The following is a 26,524-nucleotide window of genomic DNA, read 5'->3' as shown; positions in this document are numbered from 1 at the left end:
GGAGGGCTGTCGATTGCGGGCAGGATCTCTGCCTGGCAAGCCGATTACCCGGCGCAAGGGCTTGAAGGCAGGCCAAAGCGTTGCATTACATAACATAACTAAACCTCATTTGTTTAGCAGTAGTCGACGCTATTTTGGTTGCACCTTGTCTCTAAATTATGACAAAATTAATATTTGACACGTAAAGAACATTTATTATTAAATTTACAATATGTTTGGTGCTAATACGTTCACACTTCAAAGTAGCGCCACGGCACTGCTGCTAAACAATTGAGGTTTTGTAATGTTGCCACCCCCACCACCCGCCGCGGCGGCCATCTTTCTTCTGTTCTTCTTTACGCGTAGGCCCTCTGTAGTCAGAAAACATATTAATATACTTTAAAAGATTAAGACAAATTGCTCTAAAAACCTGATTCAGAGTAAAAATTCTAGATTTTGTCTTAACTTCAAAACTTTGATTAATAATAGTCTGATAACAAGATCCAGAGTGCGAATTCTGAACCACATCTTCTCCATTGTCAGAAGTTTTTTTTTAGAGTGCAATGAAGTTTGGAGTGTAACTCAATTTTTGCCAGAGTTATCTTGGATACGAACAAACAGAATGAAACTTTTCAGTGGAGTAATGTTCTTCAGTAAACGCTCAGCTACAAGTCACGGGGCCCGGGTTTGTCCTTTCAGACGCTCCCCGTGGGCCGTGTGCCGTGTGCGGACTCGAAGGCTCGCCGTGTGGCGACTGCCAGCTGGACTACTACTGCGGCGAGGAGCACCGGGCCGAGGACCTGGCGAGGCACCAGGCGGGCTGCCGGGTGCTGGAGCTGCGCACGGATGGCAGACTAGGGCGCCACGTGGTGGCGACCAGGGACATCCCCGCCGCTACCGTGATCCTGCGGGAGCTGCCGGCCCTCGCCATTCCGCCGCCGTGGACCAAGGAGGAGCAGGTGGGCAGTTGTCTCGGTACAGGGTTGCCGTGCGTTAGGATAATCGTGAAAACTGTCTCGCTTGACGTGTATGAAAATTTGAAAATGAAAACACCCGCAGTAAAATAATGAGCTAGCGACCAAAGAAGAACAGGAATGCTTCCTGAACTGTTTCCTCCTTGACGCTCATTGGCTGACGCGGACGAAGTTCGTGAACCTGCCACCAGATCTGCGACTACCCTAGTGCTGGGTCCGAGAACTTCGTCCTCGCGAGCCAATGAGCGTCAGGGGGGAAACAGTTCAGGAAGCATTATTGTTCTTATTTGGATCCGGTTTAAACTGGGTGAAATACCCTATTATTACTTTTGCAACATTATCGGGGTTGTGAGAACTAGAAATACGTGGTTCCCATTCCGTTGTCGTTGTCTGAACTATTACAGTGCCCTTTGAGCCAACCATAAGATGGTTGCCATGGCAAATGTTTTTTTCTGGGTAAGCGTAGCAGCTGATTTCTGTGTATTACTGATAGTAGCAAAAGTCGCTCTGCTGTTTATCTAAATTAAAAGTTTAAACTGTTCTGTAAAGCTTGTTAAACACACGGGACATGATTTGGCGTTGGCGCCGTGCATTTACTATTAAGGCGAATTCTTCTGATTAGACTTTTTTAAAAACTCGATCCAAAATCGTTCATTTTCTGGGGAAACGCCCGAGGAGAAAATCACTCCGGAAGAAAGTGTTCACGAAAAAAAAAGTACGTTCCACAAGCTATAGGGTATTTCAATGGAGCGCTGCCCGGAACGAAGACGAACAAAAACGAATACAGAGCGGTGGTGGGGGCGGGCGGAGGAGAGGAATGGATCCACAGATCGGAGCGGAGTAGGTCCCCCTCCGAGCGGCTCGGCTCGGCGGCGGCACCGCCCGAGTGACCGGGGAGAAACCCTACCCTATTGATTAGCTGTGATAGCTCATATATTAGCTACCCGGGCACTAATTAACCTTTCAGCTTTGACAGCTGTACATTTGCTGCGGTAGCCACGCATTAGTTGAGGGACCTAATTGCGTCATCTTAACCAGATCATGCAGAGTAAGCTGTTATACGGAAGCATTAGTTCCTGCAGCTAATATTTAACTACCACAGCAAAAGTTGAGCTTTTACAGCTTGTACATCTAGTTTTTGGCGTTATGTTACATAATTTATGCAAAATTTTGTGATAATAGCACTTCTTCGCTTGATTCCCACCATTAGTACGCGTTATTACGCAGTTAATACGAGTTATATTGTCTTTTGTACACAGACCTAGGTGTACGAGTTAATACGCATGTCATTTCCCCCTCGGAAACATCCCTTTGCGTTTCAACTGTCCGTAACAACGAGCGCTAATGATGCCTGTCTAAACGTTTGTCATCACAGCTCAACACGCGCCTAGAAGTATTCCAGCAGGCTTATTGTGTGGGCTGCCTGGCGGACAGAGACATCACCTACAATAGGCAGTGTGCTTCTTGCGGCTGGCCCGTGTGTCGCAGCGCGTGTAGCAAGAGCGAAGCGCACAGGGCGGAGTGCGAGGCATTCCAGCGTGCTGGCTTCAAACTGAATACTGGTGAGTAAGAAATTAATCAGCTCGTGTCTGAGAATGTAGAAATTGTACATTTCTTCGATGTGTTTACTCGCGAGCCAAATCACTCGCACACTAAATCTGAGAGGACTTAAACTGTCTATAGAAAGACGCGTTTTTGTACGCATCTTAACCGGATGCAGATAAGAGAAGCCGGACGCACGAGCTTTCGGGCCGGCTGGCGAGATCCCGTCAAAAGCTCGCGCGTTCGGCTTCTCTAATGCTGATATAAGAATCACTGAAAAGTTTTCTTGATTATATGAAAAAAATGTTACTTCGCAAAGAAATAATTTACGAAATTTTTCGTTAGTGTCAATTTACGAAACGTTTCGTAAAGTTATAAATATGTTTCGCAATGAATGCAAATTTTTGGGTTAAACGTCTTAAAATTAGACTAAAATTACATCAATTTTCACACCGCGTAGATGGAGCTTCGAATTTTACAAATCAATTAGTACAATATCGAGGTATCGTAATTTGTTAAAAACGAAGTTTTTCGTAATAGAAAATTAACCTAGAAAATATCGTGAAATTACGATAATTGTATTTACTGTGAAGTGAGGATTAAATCTGCATCTGCCGGATGCCATCCGGATGCCATCCGGTTGAGATGTGCACAAAAACGCGTCTTTCTATTGACAATAAAAGTCCTTTCAAATTTAGTGTGTTGGGTTCGAAGCGCACGAGTTATTTCCTGGTATTTCTACCGCTATTTCGGATAAATTCGGGGTATTTCGCGGTATTTCACAGTATTTCCAGGGTATTTCGCGACAATTTCACCAACGATTTCTTATCTATTTCACTTTTATTTCGCTCTATTTTGCCTTTATTTCGAACTATTTTCGTTGAAGGTGTACACACCTAATCTGAGAGGACTTTTACTGTTCATAGAAAGGCGTGGCGTGTTTCTTTGTGCACATCTCACAAGGGAACCCCGCCAAGTGTAAATTCCCGATTTTCATTCTACTTTGGGAAATTGTTGGTCTAAATATGTCATCGAAGGACACATCAAAGATTTTTGCTTAAATTCATATTTAGGGGTCATTTTGGGTATTTGTTCAAAAAGCTGCTATTTCAATTATTTTTTAAAACTTTCAAGAATGCTTCCTAAGGGGTAACTCGTCAAATTGCGGCCCTCTGGGCGAAAATTTCGTCCGTTTTGCTCTATCTAAAGCCGTTTAGGCGCTACCGCCACGTGTAGGAGGGGAAATGTACGGGAATCACTAGGGCTTAAGAGAAGCGGTTGTAAAAAGCAGTCCCACAAAAAATGTTATAAAACAAAAGTTTTAGAAAAATGAAAGCTCTTTAACTTTTGTTTTATAACATTTTTTGTGGGACTGCTTTTTACAACCGCTTCTCAGTGATTCCCGTACATTTCCCCTCCTACACGTGGCGGTAGCGCCTAAACGGCTTTAGATAGAGCAAAACGGACGAAATTTTCGCCCAGAGGGCCGCAATTTGACGAGTTACCCCTTAGGAAGCATTCTTGAAAGTTTTAAAAAATAATTGAAATAGCAGCTTTTTGAACAAATACCCAAAATGACCCCTAAATATGAATTTAAGCAAAAATCTTTGATGTGTCCTTCGATGACATATTTAGACCAACAATTTCCCAAAGTAGAATGAAAATCGGGAATTTACACTTGGCGGGGTTCCCTTGTCAGCTGGATGCAGATTGGAATCTAGCAAGTGAGAAATGTGTATCTTAATGATGGACATTTTTTAAAATTAATTGTCCTGTAAAATTATGATGCTAATTTGTCACTTGCTGGATTCAAATCTGCATCCGGCTGAGATGTGAGATGTGCACAAAAACGCGTCTTTCTATGGACAATAGAAGTCCTTTCAGATTTAGTGTGCACCGGTGTGTACGAACTATTTCGCAAGTGATTTCCCTTCGTGTGTACCTTTGTTATCGCTGTTAGACGCGAAACTTCGCAATTGCAAAGAAAAATGCTTCGTAATTACAAAGGATCAAAATTCTTCGCAATCGCGAAGCATTGCTTCGCAGTATTTTAACAGTGAGCGTAGGTGCAAGTAGTTACTAGTACTTTCGCGGTACGGACAAAATTGTACCTTATAAAGATGTGCATGACTCTCGTGGTTAACGCGCGAAGTTTCTTTGCAGAGTCAAGAAACAAGGCAGGACGTATCCTTTGGATGGCATTGGCTGCTCTGAGGTCACACCTAGCCATGGAGAAGAAACCTAGCCTGCGCCTGCAGGACCTACAGGCTACGCACACTCAGGTATAATTAACCTTATTCAAGTGCAAGTGTACACTAAGTGTTACTTACTAGTTTTCTTCATTGAACAGGAACATTTTTGACCATCCCTCCAGAAACCATATAAGTTCCTGAAGTTGAACTAATTGCGTCAAGTTTTACATCAAATTCCCATAGTTTTAGGAATGAAATTGCATTTGATCTGGATGTGCACGAAAACTTTTCACTTCTTTAGGAAAAATACTGACCGTTAACATAGAGTGTAATAAACTTTCCCTCTTTTGAATACAAACGATTTAATTGCGAAATGGCAAACAGATCCAAACGTCCGTCCGTTGAAACAAATTACCGGCTAAATGAGCAGGGACTAATGTCTGTAGTAAGATAAATTTTCAAGCAAGTCTTGATCAGATGCATTTTGGCAACTTCAAGGGACAAACTTGCATCCTTTTGTTACCTCTGTCCACTTTAGTTATGCCCGAGGGGGTAATCACTTGGGTTCGTGGCGTACGGGGCTATTTCGTGGTATTTCTCCTGCCATTTGATTATTTCTCGCAAATTTCGGAGTATTTCAGGGTATTTCGCGGCATTTCGGAGTATTTCAGGGATATTTCGCCACCATTTCACCGACTGTTTTGCAAATATTTCGGGTCTATTTCGCTCTATTTCGCATTTATGTCGGACTATTTCGGGGGAAGGTGTACGAACCATTTCACAAGTGATTTCCCCCTCGGATACGCCAGTTCGTCCCTCGTCAGTTGGTGCAACGCACCTGGTCAAGATTGCTTTAAAATGTATCGAGTAATAGGCCTATTCGTCCTTTGAAAAGTTATTAAGATTGCGAGTGTTCATATGAATACCTTGGATGTCCGTCAGCCTCTGCCGGCGGATGGGGTGCAACCCCCCGTGCTGGGCGTGAATGACTACGTCAGCTGGCGAGCCGAGGAGGCGGTCTCCGTCAAGATGAAGAAGGACTGGCCCGCCGCCGCTCGGTGGCTGCGTGAAACGGCCGGCCTGAGTTGGTTGACCGAGGAGGAGCTTGTACGCGCCGCGGGCGTGAACGACATCAACGGCATCAACCTCAACCCTCTCAACTGTGACGACGACCTGAACGTAAGTGTCCATATCGTTAAATGTGCATTGCAGTAATCGGAAGTTAGGCATCGTGACGAGCACGGTGCCGAAGTCAAATGTCAAATCTATTTGCAAATCAAGATGTCAGTTTTAACAACTGCAAGACTGTGGCGAATTTTACAGTTTAAGACGAGGTTTAGACTGTAATTTTTCTGACAATGTACTAAAATTTGTTTTCCGAGAACACCGCCTTCTTCGTCTTAATTCTCTATTTAACGAGTCTACTTGTGATAGGGTTGTGATTTATATTGAGACTGCTTCACTCACTTTAATGATTTCTATATTAAGGATTCACTCCTTATCATGTACGCATAATACTTGCTTATTAACAAATCGCAATAGCCCCATCACACGAAGACTCGTTCGAGTGAGAATTTTTAGACCAAGAAACTAGCTTTTTTTAGAAATTATATTTAAACTCATGGTCAGTGAATTATTGCAGTTTCAATTTAGGTTCAGCTGTATAAACCAGTCTTGAAGTTGAAACTGACATCCTCTTCTTAAAGAAAAGGTAAAAAATTGAAGGAACACCCCTTCAGGAAAAACGCAGATTTTTTAAACTGCTAAAAAAACGAGGAAAATTTCCAAAATTTTTGGGAGATTTATTCCTTAATCTGATGACTCTTTCCTGAAACATGCATGCTCACTTCCATAGAAGTTTTTCCCATTTTCCTCCATAAAATCAGATTTTTTTAAAATCTTGAGGCTGGGAAGAAACGCTCAGCTCACTCCCGCCGGGGAACAACCACCTCTTTCGAATGATACCAATATTACATTTTCGATGAAAAAGCGACTTAAGCGGTTGTCGGGAGCGCCCAGCTAACTGAGCGGTTGTTCCCCGGCGGAAGTGACCTGATCGTTTTTTTTTTGTTTTTTTTTCCCCAGCCTCAGAGGCGCTGAGCGGTTGTGGTTCGGAGGTATCGAGCTGTTTAAATTCTGATTCAAGGGAAAGATCGCCACATACCTGTTTCCTGCGGTGTCCATGGTGGAGCACGACTGTGACCCCACGGGGATGCTTTTGGCGCGGGACCCACACAGCCAGACTATGGAGCACATTGTGGTGACGACCAGGGACGTGTCGCAGGGCGAGCACATCAGTCTGGACTACTTGGACTCTCCGTATCAGGTTTGAACTAGTAACCTATCTTTTTGCACCTATGTCCCCAAGGGGTGGATAACTCCCCTGCCAAATGTACACCTCTAATTTTGCTCAATTCAAACTAATTCAGACCAATTCAATCTAATTCAACTAATTCAGTCCAATTCAAGCCAATTTACATTCAATTCAATTCAAGCCAATTCAAGTCAATTCACGCTAATTCAGTAGAAAAAAATCAAAATAATTCAAACCAATTCGAAAACAATTCAACCAATTCAGTCCAAGTCAAATTCAATTCAAGCCAATTCACGCTAATTCAAATTCAATTTTTGAAATTTGTACACCCAATTCAGGAGTTATCCACCCCTCGTATGTCCCTCTTCGGAATTTGTTGCGCTGTTACTCAAGTTTCAGGTACTCGACGTAGATTGTAGCAGTAGACCCTTCGCGATCTGACTGACGGCCGGATAGTAGCGTCGCCATTTGTCCAATTTTTTTATATATATTTTTTTCATATTTTTTAATGCGATGTGCAATGTATACATTACTCTGCATTTATTTGAACGTAATTTTTCACAACTGTGTGCTGAACTCGTAAGGTATAATACAACACAAATTTGTGCGTAATTCTGCATTGGTTTATCCGCCTAGAACGACGCACAAAAATTTACACAAACATCTAGTGTTTAAATGGGAAAAGACATTTTTTTATCCAGATAGGAGGCGTTCTCCAGCACATCTAAAGTTAATGCAAATTGGGATCTGATAAGTTACAATTTGGTCTTAGCGTGTTCACAAAAAACCTTTTTTGTGTCTAGTTAAGAGATATATTTGCATACGATTGAGATGTTCTTAAGAACACATTCTCGCTGGGTACAAAATTGTCCCTACCCAGTAAGAGTGTGTAAGCAACCGACCCAAAGGGCTCATGTCCAATGGTTCAGGTAGAATATGGTCCAAAGAACTAAACGATACCTTACCCGTTCATGTTAGTAAGGGTTGTGGGTGACTTTGGAGGATAAGTGCTGTTTGTTATTTCGTTGAAACGGTAATTTACCCACTAAATCTGAAAGGACTTTGACCATGGAAAGACGCGTTTTTGTGCACATCTCACTGGATGCGTATTGGAATCTTACAAGTTACGAACTTGCCTACTGATGGACACAAAAATAATTGTGCAGAAAAAGGGATGCTAATTCGTCACTTCCTGGATTTAAATCTACATCCAGTTAAAGTGCACCAAAACGCGTCTTTCTATTGGCAGTAAAAGTCTTTCAGATTTAGTTTGCAAGAGCTAGAATCTTCATCTTTGAAGTCGATGTGATGGTGCAAAATGACAAGAGTGCTGCTGCGCATTCAGATGCCGGCTACGAATACACATTACTCTCATTTTCTTACGACTGACTCGCTTCCGGAGAATTTTGTGCTAACGTATTAATGTGAATCACACACCATCCGATGAAGGCTACGGACGATTTCATGTGTATTTACGGATGATTTGTGATCCGTATTTCGCTTTCACAAAATTCTCCGTTAAGAAACTAGAGTCGCGTATAGTATGACATAAGGGTGGTTTGTGATTCAGGACGGCGTGACCAGGCGATCTCTCTTATGTCGGGGCTGGAACATCGACTGTCACTGCCGTTTGTGCGAGGATCCTACCTCTGCTGGGCTCTTCCTCGGCTCACCATGCTGTCCGGACTGTAAAGGTAGGTAACCTCAGCGGTAGAACCTTGAAATAAGACAGGAGGGAAACTGGGAAAGTCAGGCTGATTTATTTCTTAGTAGATATCTATGCTTTTACGCAGCAGGAACTACTGATTTAATTGTTACTTATTTTGGTTATTTTTGAAATTTACTCACTGATACCATAAGAAATTGTCAGTAGTGAAAAATGGAATTATTTCGAAATAATGAGAAATTTGTCAGTAGCTGAAATGTTTTTGAACGGGAAGGATAGGGGTAAAAAACAACCTAGACCCGCCCTTCTGTCAAACGAAGTTGCCAGCTTCACTTTGCTCCGCACGCATCTCCGTTTGACAGGGGCCTGGCCTAGCTTGGCCTGCCGGTGGCGAAAAAAAAATCAGTCTGCTGGAACGCATTTTAAATAAGAAAAGGGGGGGGGGGCTGCGGCCCTGCGGCTCTGAAGATTTTCTCCTTGGACATGAGAGAAGACTGCGCGCAAAAAAATGAGTGAGCTAATTTAGCTTTGATAGCTGGTATTGGTTAGCTGTCTCGCTAAGGTAGTTATCTACTGGGCCAATAGTCAGCTGTGCACCTAAATCAAGTTAGCGACACTTCTTTCATACAATTTAGGTTTGGGCTAGAATTTCGGGTTGCGTTAGCTCTCCCTGATGAGCCGCCACGCCCGTTACCCTCCGTGCACGCTGTTAACTGGTTGGCGTCCTATGACGACAAAATATTGGCGTTCAATGACAGTTTACAGTAAACATGCAAACACTTATTGAAGAATAAGCTTTGTATTCATTTGTTACTTATTTACAATTTGTCTGGCGTTTCAGAGCGTGGTGTGAAGCGGCTGATGGTTGTGGAAACACTCTCCAATGAGAATTCCAAAGCCAAGTACCGTTGCCAGGATTGCACACAGTCTGATAACGTTCCGTCTACAACCCTTGCGGAGAGGTTCTTACTGCTGCAGAAGTCAACCATCAGTGGATTCGGAGAGTTCGAGCCCCTAATAAAGCGGGTGATCTTTCCGAAAGGACCTCTGCACCGTGACCATCGTCTCATCCTGAGCGCAGAATTTGCTGCTAGCCTATTCATACGCATACAAGTCATCATGAAAAGCATTCCCGAAGGTGAGACGTTCATGTGCAATAATCTGTGAGAATCGGGATTCCAGTTCGAAATCGAACTTCGCAAACTTTTCTCTTTTTCGAATCGAATCTCCTGGGCCATAATGTGAAGTGTCATGAATCTTTGAGCGCGAGGTGCGTCGAGGGGTCCCCCCACTGCTAAAATAGGTGCAGTACGAGTTGGCGGCACACTAGTAAGGCGCGAGTTGGTTGCATTTTTCAACGGTTTTAGCGTGAGTTTTCGCAGTGGGGCGCAAGCTAGTGTTCCGGGTGATTCAGAGAATACGCAGGTGCGGGCGGGTTTGCCTATCCTCGAATCGGCGGGCGCACAGGTCCAGGTCTGGGGAGAGGTGAGGAGGGGACCTGTGCGCCCGCCGAGGCGAGGATAGGCAAACGCGCTCGCACCTGCGTTTTCTCTGAATCACCCGGTACGAGTTGACTAGCAGGGGACTCCTCGAGGCGCATGGTTCAGGTGTCGGAGGGGATCTGTACCGAGTACCACCCACCCCTCACCCCCACACACTGTAAAAAGCTTACGAACTAAATACTTTGCAACGTTACGAACAATTTTCGTTCTTTGTATTGCAAAGGAATTGTTCGTATCGCAAAGCGATTGTTTGTAAGGCTAGACGGGTCTTACGAACAATCGGTCTGCATTACGAACTATTTGTTCGTAAGCCTACGAACAATTAGTTCGTAATACAACGCTTCAAAATCCTTCGTAAGCTACGAACGTTTTGGTTACGAACCTATAGTTCGTAAGCAATTTACAGTCTCACCCTCAAAGATTTCGCGAGTGCGACTGGTGGACTGGTGGTCTTTTCGCGAACCCTCTTAAAGACTGCAAATTTTTCTCGGTTACAAGTACCTGGTTTAAAATACTTTGTATTGAATTTTTGTTTTAAAAAAATGTAATAGGGAGGCGTAAACCGTTATTCAATTTTAATGGGAATTTTATAAATGTTTATTATATTTGCTAGAACTTTTTACAGAAATATGTATACGTGTACTTCACCTGGTACGGTGCTTTAAACTCAGGGAAATTAAGGGAGAAAGGGTCTGGAAATCAGGGAAATCTCAGGGGGGAAAATAGATATGAAAATTTTGTGGCAACCATGTCACATTCGCTTTACACCTCCCCATGTAGCACGGCGATATCCGGCGATGATAGGTCGCGTGGAGGTTAACGCGGCGATGACTTAGCGATATTATCTAAAAACTATCGCCTGGCGGAGAGCGTGGCGATAACCTGTCGATGTCTAGTGTAATACATACTTCTGTCGATATCTGTTCGATATTCTCTGAATAAAGGGTACCTGATGTCGCCATGCTGTCGCTTACGTTTATCGCCTCGACAATCCGATGGCGTTTTAGACCTGGCGATGGTGACAAGATAACTAGAAGATATGGTAAATAGGATCAAATTGATACTCGCCAAAATTCTATCGCTAGGATATCCGTCTTTTGATAACGCTCAGGCGATAATTTTCCGATAACTTATGCCATATGCAACTTTCCAACAAATCACATTTTGGAGCGTAGAGTTATCGCCACGATATGGGATAAAGAATGTCGCTCACAGGATGACAAATTATTATTGCTTGCATGAAATATTTCGATAAGCTGGCGATACTTTGACCTGGCGAGAGAGCACCTGGGCTAGCGCCTCAAGAGCAATGCGGCGATAACTCGGCGACATGTTTGCAGCACTAATGCGGGGTAGATATCGAGGCGCTACTTTTTCGGCATCTTCAATAATAACCACAAATACGCACATTTACGGATATCTGTCAGATATTCTGTGATTAGCAAGCTACTAGTATCGCATGGCTGACGAATTTCGCTAAGTCCTCCACATGCATTTTCGCCCTGGCGATAACTTGGGGATATCTGAAAGATGTCTCAGACGACTCGCTGGTCTGCCAGTCTGTCGCTCGCGGGCGGGAAAGTCCCCGAGAGAGAGAGGCACACCGGTGGCTGACGCTCGGCTCTCAGCGGGTGTCCCGTAGCTGAATGGTCAAGGTAGCTTTCCAGTAATACAAAGGTATGTGGTTCGAATCCAACCGAGGTAAATTCTTTCAATTTTTTTTATCAAATTATGGTTCCAAATATATATTGCCTCAATATCGCTATTTTGTCGCCCGAGATATACCGCCGATTTGCAAACGTGGCGATGTCAGGGCGACGACATTTTTGACATTGCTGTAACTTTTGTGTCGCTCGGATAACTAAAGGTTCTCGTCATGGGCACATGCACTAACGGAATGAGTAGCGATTGTCAGGCGATACTACATCAGCGATCAATTAATGTCTACATCGATTCCATATAGTGGCGAAATACATCGTTCGAGACCCGTTGAAAAGTTCGTCGCCATTTCATCGCTTGCTTTGTCGTGGCGTTAGTGCTCGAGCGATATCGCCCGCAAAATGTCGAATCTTTGTCATCAGGCGACATCGAGGCGACAGTGCTATTTGTGCCAAACCTCATATCCGTATAACATCGCCGGCGATATCGCGGCGAAAAATAAAAGTCGCCGGCGATTACCTGGCGATAAACCCTGGATACGTTTGTGCTACATGGGTCAAAATTAATTATTCCGCGTATCTGGCCAAATGAGGCATGAGCGGCATCGCTCCTTCTCGCTCCGGACGCTAGGGCGCAGCATGCTCTGAGTCCACTAGGAGAAATTGTGCTCTCAACATAGAGATTTGGGTTAGATTTTAAAATTACATCAAGTAGTTTTATCACTTCTAAAGGGATCTTATTTAAGTTATTGTCGGGACGTGTATGGTCCAATCAAATGGGTGCACCTGGCTGGTTTATTTCTCATAGTGGACTCAGAGCGTGCTGCGCCCCAGCGGCCGGAGCTTGGAGTGCTGCCGCTCAGCCCGCATTGGACCGGGTGGCAATGTGGTATAAAACCCCTCCTACAGCATGTCTGTTTGGCTGATCTACCTCTTTGTTTCTCGTGTTAGGTTCTATTGATGTGTACTTGGACAAGGTACAGCGGCTTTTGGATGCACTCGACCTCGTGAAGACTGGCCTGAATCACCACCGCTGGGCTCTGCTGCAGATTCAGAATGAACTTGTCTTCGATAGCCTTGAGAATGGTGTGCCCACCGCAAATGACAAACGACTCGTGCTAAAGGTAACACTAAACTAACTTGTCATGTGACGATAAAAAATTGAGACGAGTAGTTTTTCACAAGGGTTCAGATAAACCAATCGTGACACTGTGACGAACCCTGGCAGGATAGTTGACGGAATATGGACAGAATCACTGTCCACTCGAGTGCAAAGTGTGTCTAGCACGTCTGAAATAAGGCCGTATTCTGTCTACTCCGTCCAGTATGTCTGCTTGCTGTCAACCTCGTCGGATTGCTGTCCTTATACGATGTCCGAAGTCTGTCCGAGCTCTGTCCGCCCTGTCCACATCCGAACCTCGTCGGATTGCTGGCCTAATACGATGTCCAAAGTCTGTCCGATCTCTGTTTACCCTGTCCACATCCGAACCTCGTTTGATTGCTGTCCAAATCCAATGTTCAAGGTGTGTCCGAAATCTGTCTGCCCTGTCAACACCCACCCGTACTTCGTGGGACTGCAGTCCAAATCCGATGTCCAAATTGTGTCTGAGGTCCGTCAGCCCTATCCAACCGATTTTGTTGGATTCGGAAAGTTTGGGTGTGGACAGGGCTGACAGAAATCGGACACACTTAAGACACCGATCTGACGAAGTTCGGACGAGGACAGGGCTGACAGATCTCGGACACATTTTCGTCAAGGATTCCACCTGTTTTCCGAAATTCGCGCTAGGGTGCGCTGCAAGGACACATTTTGGACATCGGATCAGACGTATTGAAGGATGGACTGGACGACAGAGGTGAGCATTGGGCGGTCCGCCTGGACCGGGATGGTCCGAAAACGACGGGTGGAAGTGAGACGCTCGAGCCGGCCAGAGCTCCATCTCACTCGCACTTCTCGCTTTCCGGACCATCCCGGTCCAGGCGGACCGCCCGATGCTCACCTCTGCTGGACGAGGGAGGCTTGGAATTGGACAGAACGGACACGAAACAGACGACTCAACCTTGTCCGGAACTTGTTGGACTTGTTGAACATATTGGACAGGCGTGTTTTTGTCCGTTCTCTGTCCGTTTAATCTCTGTCCACACTCTATCCATTCACTGGTAAAACAAATGTGCAAAATCACAACTTGCACACGTTTGGTGTGCAAATATTGCACATCACATGGTGTTTAACTCAAGTTTCACACTTGCGTGGTGTGCAAATATTAGACGTTTTGTAAACGTTTAAAATCTGCACACTTGGACACTCAAAGTTCTATGCTGTCAATAGGGAACCATACGGTGTGCAGCTGCTATACGTTTCCGAAGTGTCGAAAGTTTAAACACCAATTGACGTATAACATAGTTAGACACCACAAAGTGTCGAGAAATTGCACACTTGAACTTAAACGTCAATTGACGTGCAAAATCAAACACTTCTTTTACCAGTGTTTCATCCCGCCAGGGAAACATCTGTCAATGGAAATAAATGAAACGTTCGTTAAGTGGAAAAATGATTGTCACGAACATGGAAGCAAATAAGCGCTTATGGCGAGGCGCCAGGTACCGCAGCACGACCGTGCTACATATAGCCTTGGTCCCTGATAGCTGTGTGGTTAAAGAACGCTTGTTTCCACACAGAAGGTCCTAGGCTCTATTCCCATCGTATCGTATTTCTATTTTCCAGTTCTGTAACGACATACATTTTCAGGGTGTCGAGCGGTTCGGGAAATACGGGAAATATCCGGGAATTTTGCTATCAACTCGTGAAATCTCAAATTTCAAAGTGCGCCGTGTCTTTCTTCATGAATGAAATGGAAACTGCGCCAGAAGGTTACATTAAATCACCATTATCCCGCCCTTTTAAAACTATGCCTTAAAAATGGATTAAATTGACCAATATCTCGAGAACTAAAAGTGCCACGTCTAAACAGACGAAACCTCCGCCTTTAGGTCGTAAAATGGCGTGTACAGTAAGGGAGCGAGCTTGGTTTGCAATCTTTCAAACATTTTGATTTCGGTTTTATTACGTGAATTTCCGCGTAGAAAACTCCCTTTGGCGCCCAAACGGTTAGAGATGGAGCGAAACGAAAAGTTTTGCCCAGAGGGTTCTACTTTTACGAGTTACCCCTAAAGAAAATCCAAAACTAGAAGTTGGAGCCATCTGTATCTGTTGAAAGCTGAAAAGTGATGTAAGAAAATTGCCCAAAGGGCACTTTTGTAAAAATAAAATCAAAAATCCAAGGTTACGTAGTTTCAGGAGAGAAATTTGCTTAAAATAGACTTAAAAAAATAGAATTGGACCAATTTTTTTTTAAGGCTATACTATCTATCCTCTTTCCAATGAGCACTCGCCCAGACCTATAGGACAAAGACGTAAGAAGATATAATGAAAACAATTTGTTGTGGGAAACTTAAAAAAAGAGGAAAAGTGGAAAACGTCCTTGACTCTAAAATCTGAACGGCTTGGAGCTCAGGGCTGGGCGAGTGCTTTTTGGAAACAGGAACACTATTCCTAATCACCCGACTAGTGTCAGAGAGGGTGGTGCCAGGCCGGTGCCGGCTTGAGGCGTTTCGTCCCTCAGAATTGGAGTGGGTGAGTGGGCGCCACACAGTGGGCTGGATCCAAAAAAAGGTGGACATAATTCCTAGACGGCTCCTAACGACTATTTTTGAACTTTTTTGGTCCCTGAATTGTTCAGAGGGTCCAAGATTACATTTTCCAGCAGTGTTCCAGCGTTTGTTTCCATTATTTTGAAAAAAAAAAGTGCTAATTTTTAGAAAAAATATTTTTTTTGCCCAAAAATATTTACAATTTGATGAAAGAAGCTTAGAAGTTTGTTTTGTACTCGAAATGCGATGGAATTCCATGCCCCGACAGTAAAAGAAGGGAAATTGTCAGCAACCTTCCTGTCAGTCATGTGGGTGGACACCCAGTGCGCAGTGCGCACCTCTCCAAGTCGATTATTTAGGGAGAATTCGCCTTTTATGGATAATTCAACATGAGAAACAATATCATTTACCTATTTTCTATTAATTTTAGCCGGCCCGATTGTCGCCTTTGCCATAAAACTCAATAATAACAATATTTACGGTGGGGTACCATAACCTCTAAAGCGCATTACATTTTCACTGCTCATAGCCAATGTTGCGGATTGTAGCGGCTGTTTGCAGTCGGAATCTCTTCGCAATGGTTCAATCTTTCTCCTGATATGCCTCAAACGACGGAAATCCACGGAAATCGTTTTAAAACTCAATTGAAAGGTGGCACTCCCCGAGCGCCTCTTCTCATTACAGGCTTCCAGAAAACGTAAAGATAAATGATTAATATCTCCCAAATCTGGATGGGGCTCTATATATTTTGAAAGACAAAGGTTCGAACTATTTAAGAGAAATGTTGATTGTGGGATCTGTGAGCCAGGTAAAGAGCTATCGCTTTGCTAAATCATGTAAGTTACGGTGACCCGCGCGCGCATTTTCTTGGCGGCAGATATGCAAACTTTGCGGGCTCAGAAAAACCGTTCGAGGACACGTAGAGTTATAAGGCGACCTGTTCTAGATAGTTTGAACATTCTAGAATTAGGTTTTGAAAAGAAAATACACGGGCCAGACATCTCGAAATTCGATTAATGTCCACCTTTTTCTGGATCCAGCCCACTGTGCGCCATAGGCAGGGATGCCAGCGAGTCACTTTTTCGACTATTAGTCACTTTTGAAAAAAAATAGTGACTTTAGTCACTTTTTTACTGAAAAAGTCACTATTGTCACTATTTAATTGCTCGTGATTGAAAAATCCCACACGCTTTTCCCGTTAAGAAGAATTAGAGCTACCAATCGGTTTGAATTTGTCGCTAACAAACCGTCTTTAGCGTTGAAGAGACGTGTTTTGTGCCTGCGCTTATGCGACAAGCACCCATAGTGGTCTTCTGGCGTTAACAAGTAGGCGCCCTGCACTCTAAATGGTTGGGACAGGGACACGTATTGTATCTAAGCTAGATGTGTCCTTGTCAACATCTACATTAAATACAAACTTAGCCATAATGAATAGTTTGTGCTTCGACTAGGTCCAAATGCGTCATTGTGTCTGTAAACCTTGAGACAAATTTTCAATCCATTTAGATGTGCCCAAGGACACATCTATAATTGGTAAAAGATTGCTTTTTCCCATTGAGAGTGTGGCTGAGGGTAAAGGGGTGAAAAGCAGACATTCCCAAAAAGGGTACCTATTAAGATGGCATAACCCTTTCAGAAATGCTCTTTTTGTCGTAAAATGTCGATAAAAGAATCTTGCTGGCTTCGCTCGCCATTACCTATTCTAAAGCTAATACCTACCGTAATGCTCCCAAAACCCCAAACCAAAGTAAAAGACCCAATGAAGCCCATCGGTGCCGGAGCCAGATGGCTCGCGGCACCAAAAGTGCGAGCTTGTAACGGTGTCAAGTCGGACTACTAGTGTCGCGTAATCGCTCTCAAAAACACTCTTTTTGTGATAAAATGCCTCGCTCGCACGTCTCAATGGCCCGTTTATTGTTTTGATGAAAATAAATGTTTTCTTTAGGCCTATACATATCTAGCTTATTTTTCACAAATAAATATTTAAAAAACGCCAATTTCTAAGAGATTCCGGCGTATTTTCCTCCCTTTTTAAGTCACTTTTAGTCACTTTTCGCCCCCCAAATAGTCACTTTTAGTCACTTTTCGCCCCCCAATTAGTCACCTTTGTCACTTATTTGAAACCGTAGTGGCGCTGGCATCCCTGCATAGGCGGAACTATAGCGAGCGTTTTCCCCCACTCCTCTACGCTCGCTCACTCTGCTCGCCGCCCGGCGGCCCGGGGGAATGTGGTAGGGAGGAGGGAGAGAGTGGGGCCGCTTGTAGCTTAGGGTGTAGCGTACTCGGTTGACTTTTGAATTTTAATAACGGGCCCCCCTCACTTCAAGCCATTTTCGATGTAGTTTTCGGAACCGACCTTGTTTTTTCGCTCAGACAAAGACTTCAGGTTCCTACCTCGCCTCAAAGTTGAGAAATTTCACTATTTTGCTCTAAAATCGGATAATTCGGGTAAAAAATATTCCAAAGTAGTACAGAGACGCTTCATGAGTGGCAAATGTTGCTTATACATCTAACAAAAGTTTGCCACCTGTGACCGGCCATGAGAGAACCATTTTAGGCCGTTTTTACGGCGACATTTCTACAAAATTACTCAAAAAACGCACCAAATCGTTATTTAATCCGGCTCTGGGGACTGGATACGGGTCCTAGGCAGTCCGGGGGTGGCCTTACGGATTGTATGTAACCACCAGAAGGCAAAACAGGGGGGGGCGAATTTTCCGACAGCCGTAGGCTGTGGGAGGGGAGTAGATAGGACAGGAACCAGGGCGGAATTTCGGGAAACGGATGAGGCGCCTAGTGTGCTTGGCAGTGGTTTGTCATTTGGGAAAGGGTTAAGTTGCGCAGGTCTTAGCCTGACATAGCCTAGTGCTCTGCCAACCCAGGGCTCACCACGAGGAGGTGCCTGCACTTCGAGCCGCGCCAACATACCCACCCGGGCATGGTTTTTACGTTTTAAGCTGAGCGTTGGTAAGAGGCTGTCAACTGCCCCTTGGTTTTAAACTTGCATTGCTGCCCGGCCCCCAAAGGTAGTGCGTGTCTGCCGTTCTCTCCGCTCTTTTCCTACCATTGTGGCCGAAGTGATAACCATTCGCTCGCAGGGCCGTCGGAAGTGTTTTTCGGTAGGGGGGGCCAACTTAGACGAAAAGCGGGGGGGGGGGGGGATTTTTTTGCATACAATTTTTTTACTACTAATTGGTTGTATCTTTCCTTAGGACATACTTTTTTTTGTCCAACAATTTTTTGCACAAAATTGTCCTAAGCACTTTGCGTCTTTCTTATAGTGTGCCCTCATCAGAGTCAATCGACAGTAGTTTCAGTGTCCGTTTCTTGTGGACATGAAGCAGCATGCAGTGTGAGACGGCCATGGTCTCTCATATGCTTGAACGCAAGCAAGGCGTTGTTATACGTCTCAACACACTGAATGACCACTCACATGCGCCACCGGCCTCACAATGCCAGTTAAATCCTCGACTTTCCAAAAAGACTGGGGGTTTCGGGAAAACCTCACTTTCTCCCTAATATTTCTTGGAATTCTGGGGGGGGGGCGGCGCCCCCCCTAGAATATTTTAGGGGGGGCGAGTTGCCCCCCCTGCACCCCACTTCCGACGGCCATGTCGCTCGACCGCCTGTATGCTGCAGGGAAGGACAGGAAAGCTGAGGCGGTGCTGCAACGAGATGGCTGCGTGCAGGTCCTCGTCGGCGACATCGCTGAGCAATAGCAAAATTTAACACCAAGGGGCAGTTTAAAGTACCTCACCAACGTTCAGCTTAAAACGTTGAAACTATGCCCGGGTCGTTTGGTTGGCAGGGCTCAAATTGCAGGCACCTCCTTGTGGTGAGCCCTGGGTTAGGAAAGCACAAGGCTATGTCAAGCTAAGACCTGCGCAACTTAACCCTTTCTCAATTGACAATGCATTGCCATGCACACTAGGCGCCAGCGTGCCAGGTAGCGGTGACGCGATCACAGGAAAAAGTTTTAAAAACAGGTATTTGCGCCTGTGGTGACGTCACTTAGACTACCCGCGTTACACGCCTGTAGCGCATCGTAGCCTAGTACGCAGGCGTTTTTGACATTATTAAATTTTTCCAGTAATTGCGTCAACGCTACCTGGCACGCTACATAGTTTTGGATAGGGCACGGTACGGCGTACGTATTGGCAAAAACAATATGTTTGATTTTGCCAATTTCGGCTGCCAGGAGCGAGCCGCGCGGACCGCTACGTTTGAGCCCCTGGAGACACCCGGTCAGTCGCGAGCTTGGATTCACCATGTCGGATGTGAAGCAGGACCCATATGGTCAGAATTTAAACCCGAGTGTCAGCACGGCAGAGCCAATAAGATGGCGGTGATGATTGAGGTGCCGACGTCGAAACTTTTTTTTTTGGTGGAATGGCCTAGGTCACAGGTGGCAAACTATTTTTTAGATGTTTAAGAAACATATGCCACTCATGAAGCGTCTCTGTACTGCTTTGAAATATTTTTTACCCGAATTATTCGATTTTAGTGCAAAATAGTGAAATTTCTCAACTTTGAGGCGAGGTAGGAACCTGAAGTCTTTGTCTGAGCGAAAAAACAAGGTCGGTTCCGAAAACTACATCGAAAATGTCTTGAAGTGAGGGGGGCCCGTTATTAAAATTCAAAAGTCGACCGAGTACGCTACACCCTATGTAGCTCGTAGTTGGGAAACCACTGGTTCCGAACCAGGCCAGGCGGGGATGGAGCGCCGGCGGAACTTTAGCGAGCCCTCACTGTAGTTTACAGTGAAATTCACATCCTAAATCTGAAAACACTTTGATTGTCAATCTAATAAATGAGGAATCACATGTTTATGATATGGTTAAAAAAATTACAATAAAAGTCCTTTAAGATTTAGTGTGCACTTAGCTTACGGCGAAATTAACCGTACGCTCCAGTGCTGCAGCGTTCACTGAAGCTTACGGAGTAATTCACCATAAGCTTTTTATTAACAGAGTTCAAAATTTACCCGTTTTGGGGGCGTTCTCTTTGAGCCCTCGTCGTCCACAAGAGCACTCTCACATTTTGCAAATAGAAAAACTCGCTTTTGCAGCAGTAATACTCACAAATATAGTATGTAATACTAATTATTCTGTTACGAAGTACTTAGGATGATCTTCCTAAGTAGTTCCTAACAAAATAATTAGTATTACTAAATTTGTGAGTATTACTGCTGTATAAGCGAGTTCCTTGTGTGTTTGCACAATGTGAGTAACAGGCTGAGAGTGAGACGAAACTTTGATAAAATAACAGACAATTGGCGACAGAAAAGTTGCCGCCGCCGTTAATCGCTCATCCCTTGCCTACTCACCCTTGTTCTGTCGCGTATCCTCCTGCAGTGGAATGGCGCGCCATTCGTGACATCGTCGCGACGATTTAGTTACTGACAAGGGTTGGTGGCTAATGAATTGCAAACGTCTCTTTCTTTTTACAGAAACGTTTGCTTCAGCTGAAAGAGAATTTGGAAAATCTGGCACCATACTATTTCAGTGCGGAAGAGAAGAATCACTTCGAGTCCACTTTCAACAGACCAGGCCAGATGTTTTTGAAGTTTCTCGATAAAATATAACTAGATTAACTTTGAATCCTGGATCACATATGTGACTCGAAAAACGGAATAACTTGGTAATTTGTTTGCCCATTTTTTTTTTGACTAAGTGCCTGTAAACGGTACGGTATTTGTCATCGTTAATAAATAAATTTTCTTGATATCAGTAACTCCTGCCAGAATCTCATTCTATAGAATGAACAACATGTGTGGGGAAAATCCCACAAATGTATATGAAGTTATTTACATATACATGTGTGGGATTTTTCCTACACTGCTGTGTGGGAAAAATTCCATATGCGTGCAGCAGATTTCGTTGACAGGTGTGGGATTTTTCCTGTACGCATCTTTAAAAAGAAAAATGGTATTTTTGGGGCTGTGGACTCGGATCCTACTCCTACTGCACCCTCACTCCTCGTAATTTACATTTAACTACACAATACTAAAAACCTCATACTTTACCGGACGGGGAGTCGAACCTTGGACTTCTGGGCTTCGATCCTGTCACGCTGACCACTAAACCACGGGGAGTTGTTGGGAAAGAGGCCGTAGCGTCCCCGGGTGATCCCAGAGCCGCGCGGTCGGCCCCACCCGGCCATTCTTGGAGGCCAGGTGCGGGCAGCAGCCACCTGCCCTTTGCGTAAGGGATTTCCAAATGCATATTTTGATTTCGGGAATTATGTTTAACTCCGTACCCTAATATTTTGATATATTTCTCTTGAGGAGCACTCTCGACTCAACATGATTCCTTTGAGACCCCAGCAGGACCACGAGACTACTGATTAATTGTACCTAAGCAGCAGGACTGATGTGTCCACAAATCATGAACTGTAATTTAACTATTGGGTTGTCGGAAATTTTCAAGATAAAAATAGCTAAATTCCCACACTTGTTTGGGAAAATTTCTTTCTGAACACATTTAGGCATTTTGCTATAATAGTGTGGGATTTTTCACATACGTATCGGTTTTTCCCAATACACTTTTTCGTGTATAGGGAAAATCCTACAAATGTGTAAGAAATTTCGCGTCCCACACGCGCATGGGATTTTCCAACACACTTGTATGGCAAAAATCCGAACATTTTTCACAGTGATAGCTCCTAAGGTGATTTCAGAAGAAAGGGATATCAGAAGGACCTCCGAACCCTCACTCTTAAAATCTAACGAACAACTTTGTTCATATTATGAACGTCGTGTTCATAATATGAACAATTCGCATGCTGTCATAATACGAACACAATTTGTTCGTATTATGAATCCGCACGTTCGTAATATGAATGTTCTCGTTCATATTATGAACAATTTTGGGATCAGTACCTTACTAAGCGATCGGTTTTCCTTTCATAACGTACGAATCCAAAAATCATTCATACTATGAACGAAGACGTTCATATTACGAAAGAGGGGATTCGTATTACGAACAAATTGTGTTCGTATTATGACAGCACAGAATTCTTCATAATATGAACATGAGATTCATAATATGAACAGTGGCGTTCATATTATGAACACTATTTGTTCGTAAGATTTTAAGAGTGCTCTTTCAGTCCTCTAAACTGTTGTAATTTACAGCCAGGAAAGGGGTGTTTGAGGAATAATTAACCAAGGGTTCAACTTCAGTATGTTCGAATGTATTATCAGAAAAGTAGCACAAGTAAACACACGTCCACACAGTACAACAGCTGGAGAGCGAGAGAGAGTGGAAACCGGATACAGAGAGCTGGAGCTACAGCAGCGCGCTTAAGTGGTCACTACCCAGACTACAATAAGGGGCGACATAGTTTCAATAGAGCCCGATAGATGGCAGCAGTCCTCAGGAGAGTGTATAGTTATGTACAAGGAAATTGTGTATTCCAACATAAACGAGAGGGACTAGAAAGGCCGACGGCTATAATTTTGAGGGGAGAGACGGTTATAATCGGATAATGCTCTGGTTTTGAAAGTTATTTCAATGTTGGCAATAGTACAGTGTTCATTTTCGAAAATTATTTCATTTCAATGTTGGCAATAGCATATTGTTTTCTGAAGATTACCTTGGATGTACATGATTGTACAACCATTGAAGGAAGGAAGGAAATAAAGTGTAACAACTAAAACTGAGTAATTTCTGTACATGTTTTTTTAACAAAGAAAATAAATATCACATATACATCATAATAAATATTCTTCTAGCTGACGCTCAAAAACAAAATCTGCAAAAATGATTTCAGAATTAGGTAAAGTTGTAAATTAATGTAAATCTTACACGAGTTAATACGTACCTATTAATACTGTAAAATATACAGTTGGAAAAAATCAATGGAACCATCAATACAAATAAGCAAAATTCAAGAATCAGGTCATTATTCGGAAAATAGATGTTTTGCTGGTGAAGTCATGGGACTTGTTGCACCTGTAATAACACAATAAATAAACATTAAGGTCCATCTACAATGGAGGTTGTAGGTCGTAGGTGTAAGAGATGGCCCATCTCCATCTCCTACTCCGCGCCTTGCGCCCACTCCTTACATCTCCATTGTAGATGGGCCTTTAAACATTACCTTTATCTTTCGGTGGTAACAAGCTATATAATAGCTGTAAAAAAAAAAAAAAAAAAAAAAAAAAAAAAAGACAGGGCATCAAACATGTTTGATACATATGGAGAAACATGAATAAAAATTTAATTACGATCAAATACTGGGAAATTGTAGAGACTAATCTTGGCATGAGTGAGCATCTTTGATATGTAATTGTCCCCTACTTGCCCGTAGGAAACCGCATACCATTGCTCACCACTTCTGATAGCTTCATTTAGATCCTTCATATCTTGAGCATTCAGTTTTTGGAAAGTGAAATCGCCGTAAAGTTGCAATTTGAGACCCGGCTTGTACTCCAAGAATACAATATTGGATTTCTGCCCTGGTTTGCTCTTATTGTTCATTCTATCAGAACCAAGTGCCTTAAATGCAATGAATGGAGGGAGCACTTCAGGTCTAACATATACAGCCATATCATTGCTAGATTTCAGTTTTTAGCCCGCCCTTCTGCTTTTAAAAAAGCATTAAAGCGGGCTCATGCAACCGCTCTCGTGTCCCTCCGTCCGTCGTGCGTGTAAGAGGAAGGAGATGAGCTAGAGGTCTGAAAATTTCAGGGTATCTTGAGGTTCACTCCCTGAAAACGAAACGCCTATGGCAATCCTGTCAACCACCCCCGAGGGGGTATTCACTTCAGTAATACCCTGTACACGATGACTGTAATACCCTGTAATACTCAGTAATACCCGGTAATACCTTGTAATACGCAGTAATACCTGGTAATACGCAGTAATACCCGGTAATACGCTGTAATACCCTGTAATACCCTGCAATAGTGTGTACCACTGCTGAACCTCACTTAGCCAGAACGTTACAAAATCAGTTGTCCTACAAAACTGCAATAGATGATAAGACGGGACATATAGATTTCTTTCTGGGCGACCAATGGACGTTAGCAAAATGAAGCTGAAACATTGATGAAAGTAGTAGTTGATACAAAACGTGTTTCGTTCAAAACCAATCAAGAATAATCACTGTCATTCAATTCTTGTGCTTTCATTTAGCTAAGCCTGGTTGACTCGAGTCGAAACAAATGTGACATCATGTGTTTACCAATGTGACAGTTTCAAAATGTAATCAATTCTGAAAGATGTTGCACTTTACGAAGATGACAGGTTTTCTGACACACACACACACACACACACACACACAAACACACACATACACACAAAGAATTACCTAAAATAGCTGAATGTTTTTGCTAATTTTGCAATAGCTCAGAATATAAGCTCGATTAGCTAATTATAAGCAAAAAGAGCTAAGATATTAGCCTTACAGCTACACTGTAAAAAGCTTGAAAAGAAATTCGAATCGTTGTAAAATGCTTTGCATTGAGATCCTTCGCATTGCAAACTAATTATTTGCACCTTTCGAAGAAAATAGTTAATAACGCTGCGAAGAATTAGTTCCTAACCTTGCGAACCGTTTCTTCGCAACTTACGAATAAAATAGTTTGCAATGCAAACTTCCTTACAATGCTTTAAAATTCTTTGTAAGAATTTCGCAGTGTAGGCTCGCGTCTAGGTCGTTCTTTTCTACACCGGTGTTAAGGCTCAGTTCTTACTCTGAAAACGTAACTGTGTAAGGGAGAGTGGGGCACCAGCTGTCAGGGGCACAAACTGTCAATGAGCTGGCAATGGCTAGTCACTTTCTAATGTTGTCAAGCTAAAAAGAAATATGAGCCAAAAACCTGGACGTGATCATTGATGATCTTTTAACTTAATAAATATAGGCAAGGCAAACTAATATTCTGAGCTAAGGTCAAATTACTGTATGTATGTACGCTTTCGAAAAAACCTTTTTCAGATGATCAGTAATACTTGGTAATACCAGGTAATACGCTGTAATACTTGGTAATACCTGGTAATTCGCTGTAATACTTGGTAATACGTGGTAATACTCGGTAATACCTGGTAATACCCTGTAATACCCAGTAATACTCGGTAATACGCGTAATACCCGTAATACGGAGTAGTCTGTACACGAAAATCCGAAGTGAATACCCCCTCGACCACCCCTACACTCTCAGCCCGTTACTGACATTTTGCAAATACACAATGAACTTGCTCATACAGCAGTAATACTCACAAAATTGCACGTAATACTCACAAATTTAGTAAGTAATACTAATTATTTTGTTAGCAAGTACTTAGGGCGCCGCTCGGATCGTTCCCCTCGCATTATGGGGGTGATGCAATAAAATGGTATGGACGGTCGAAGTGCGATTCCAAAGCTATGGGTCCAAGCTACATTCCGGCACAAACCCCGACCGAAAAAATTGAACGGTACTCTTGCTAGAGCGAAGTACCTAGATTCCGGGTACTTACGCCCTACGTTTTGAACGGGGTGGAGCGCGCGGTCGCAACCACGTCCGATGTGAAGTATATACCCTAGGTAGTCTCCACTGAAACGGGCGTGGTCGTAGGTGGCACCGTTTCGCCGCAGCGCGGCTTGGAACATGACACTCGTGTTACCCGCCAAAAGCAATGTTAAGCTTTGACCGCGAGGCACGTATGGTTCCGGGGGTCGCAAAAGCCCCGGACAACGACTCCCTCTCTTAGGATTGACTAAATTTTCATTTTAAATGCGTTCCGACATGATCGAACACTTGACCCTCCAAAATGAAACGGCCTAATGGCAAGCCCTCTGGCCTTTCGATGCGCTTCTCATGAGGGAGGAACTTTCTGACCAGTCTAGCCTGGTTCAAGAGGATCGTATCCACTTTCCTAGTCACAGACTCAATGCTTGTTTGCATCCGAAACATGAGCTTCCCCACAGACTCGTTCCCTGTATAAACCAACACATATAAATACTAGGTAGATGTACGCCAGACCACGTCTCGCGTAACAGGCTTCGCGATATCTCACGAAACACTGTTACGCTGCGACGCGCCTGGCATACATCTACCTA

The 26,524-nt window shown here is 43.6% G+C and overlaps 2 protein-coding genes across 2 annotated transcripts in view; one reads left to right on the top strand and one right to left on the bottom strand.

The window, feature by feature from the left end:
• LOC113216159 (uncharacterized) overlaps positions 1-21,211 on the top strand; it is a 33,717-nt gene extending 12,506 nt beyond the window's left edge. Inside the window, exons 3-11 of the mRNA XM_052273856.1 lie at positions 679-938; positions 2,329-2,515; positions 4,659-4,777; positions 5,630-5,866; positions 6,834-7,013; positions 8,572-8,695; positions 9,509-9,805; positions 12,779-12,951; positions 20,928-21,211. Coding sequence (XP_052129816.1) covers positions 679-938; positions 2,329-2,515; positions 4,659-4,777; positions 5,630-5,866; positions 6,834-7,013; positions 8,572-8,695; positions 9,509-9,805; positions 12,779-12,951; positions 20,928-21,062 — 1,712 coding nt within the window. The 3' untranslated portion in view covers positions 21,063-21,211. The remainder of the gene's footprint in view (positions 1-678; positions 939-2,328; positions 2,516-4,658; positions 4,778-5,629; positions 5,867-6,833; positions 7,014-8,571; positions 8,696-9,508; positions 9,806-12,778; positions 12,952-20,927) is intronic.
• A 4,384-nt stretch (positions 21,212-25,595) lies between these two features.
• The window catches only part of LOC127751001 (uncharacterized), a 14,970-nt gene continuing 14,041 nt past the window's right edge, over positions 25,596-26,524 (bottom strand). Inside the window, exon 3 of the mRNA XM_052273858.1 lies at positions 25,596-26,401. Within this exon, the coding sequence (XP_052129818.1) occupies positions 26,190-26,401 (212 nt within the window). The 3' untranslated portion in view covers positions 25,596-26,189. The remainder of the gene's footprint in view (positions 26,402-26,524) is intronic.

The sequence above is a fragment of the Frankliniella occidentalis genome, unplaced genomic scaffold (assembly GCF_000697945.3).
Source record: "Frankliniella occidentalis isolate FOCC.00 unplaced genomic scaffold, Focc_3.1 Scaffold307, whole genome shotgun sequence".
NCBI classification, from domain to species: domain Eukaryota; kingdom Metazoa; phylum Arthropoda; class Insecta; order Thysanoptera; family Thripidae; genus Frankliniella; species Frankliniella occidentalis.
The sequence above is the reverse complement of the archived record's forward strand: the minus strand, read 5'-3'. Positions and strand labels throughout refer to the sequence as shown.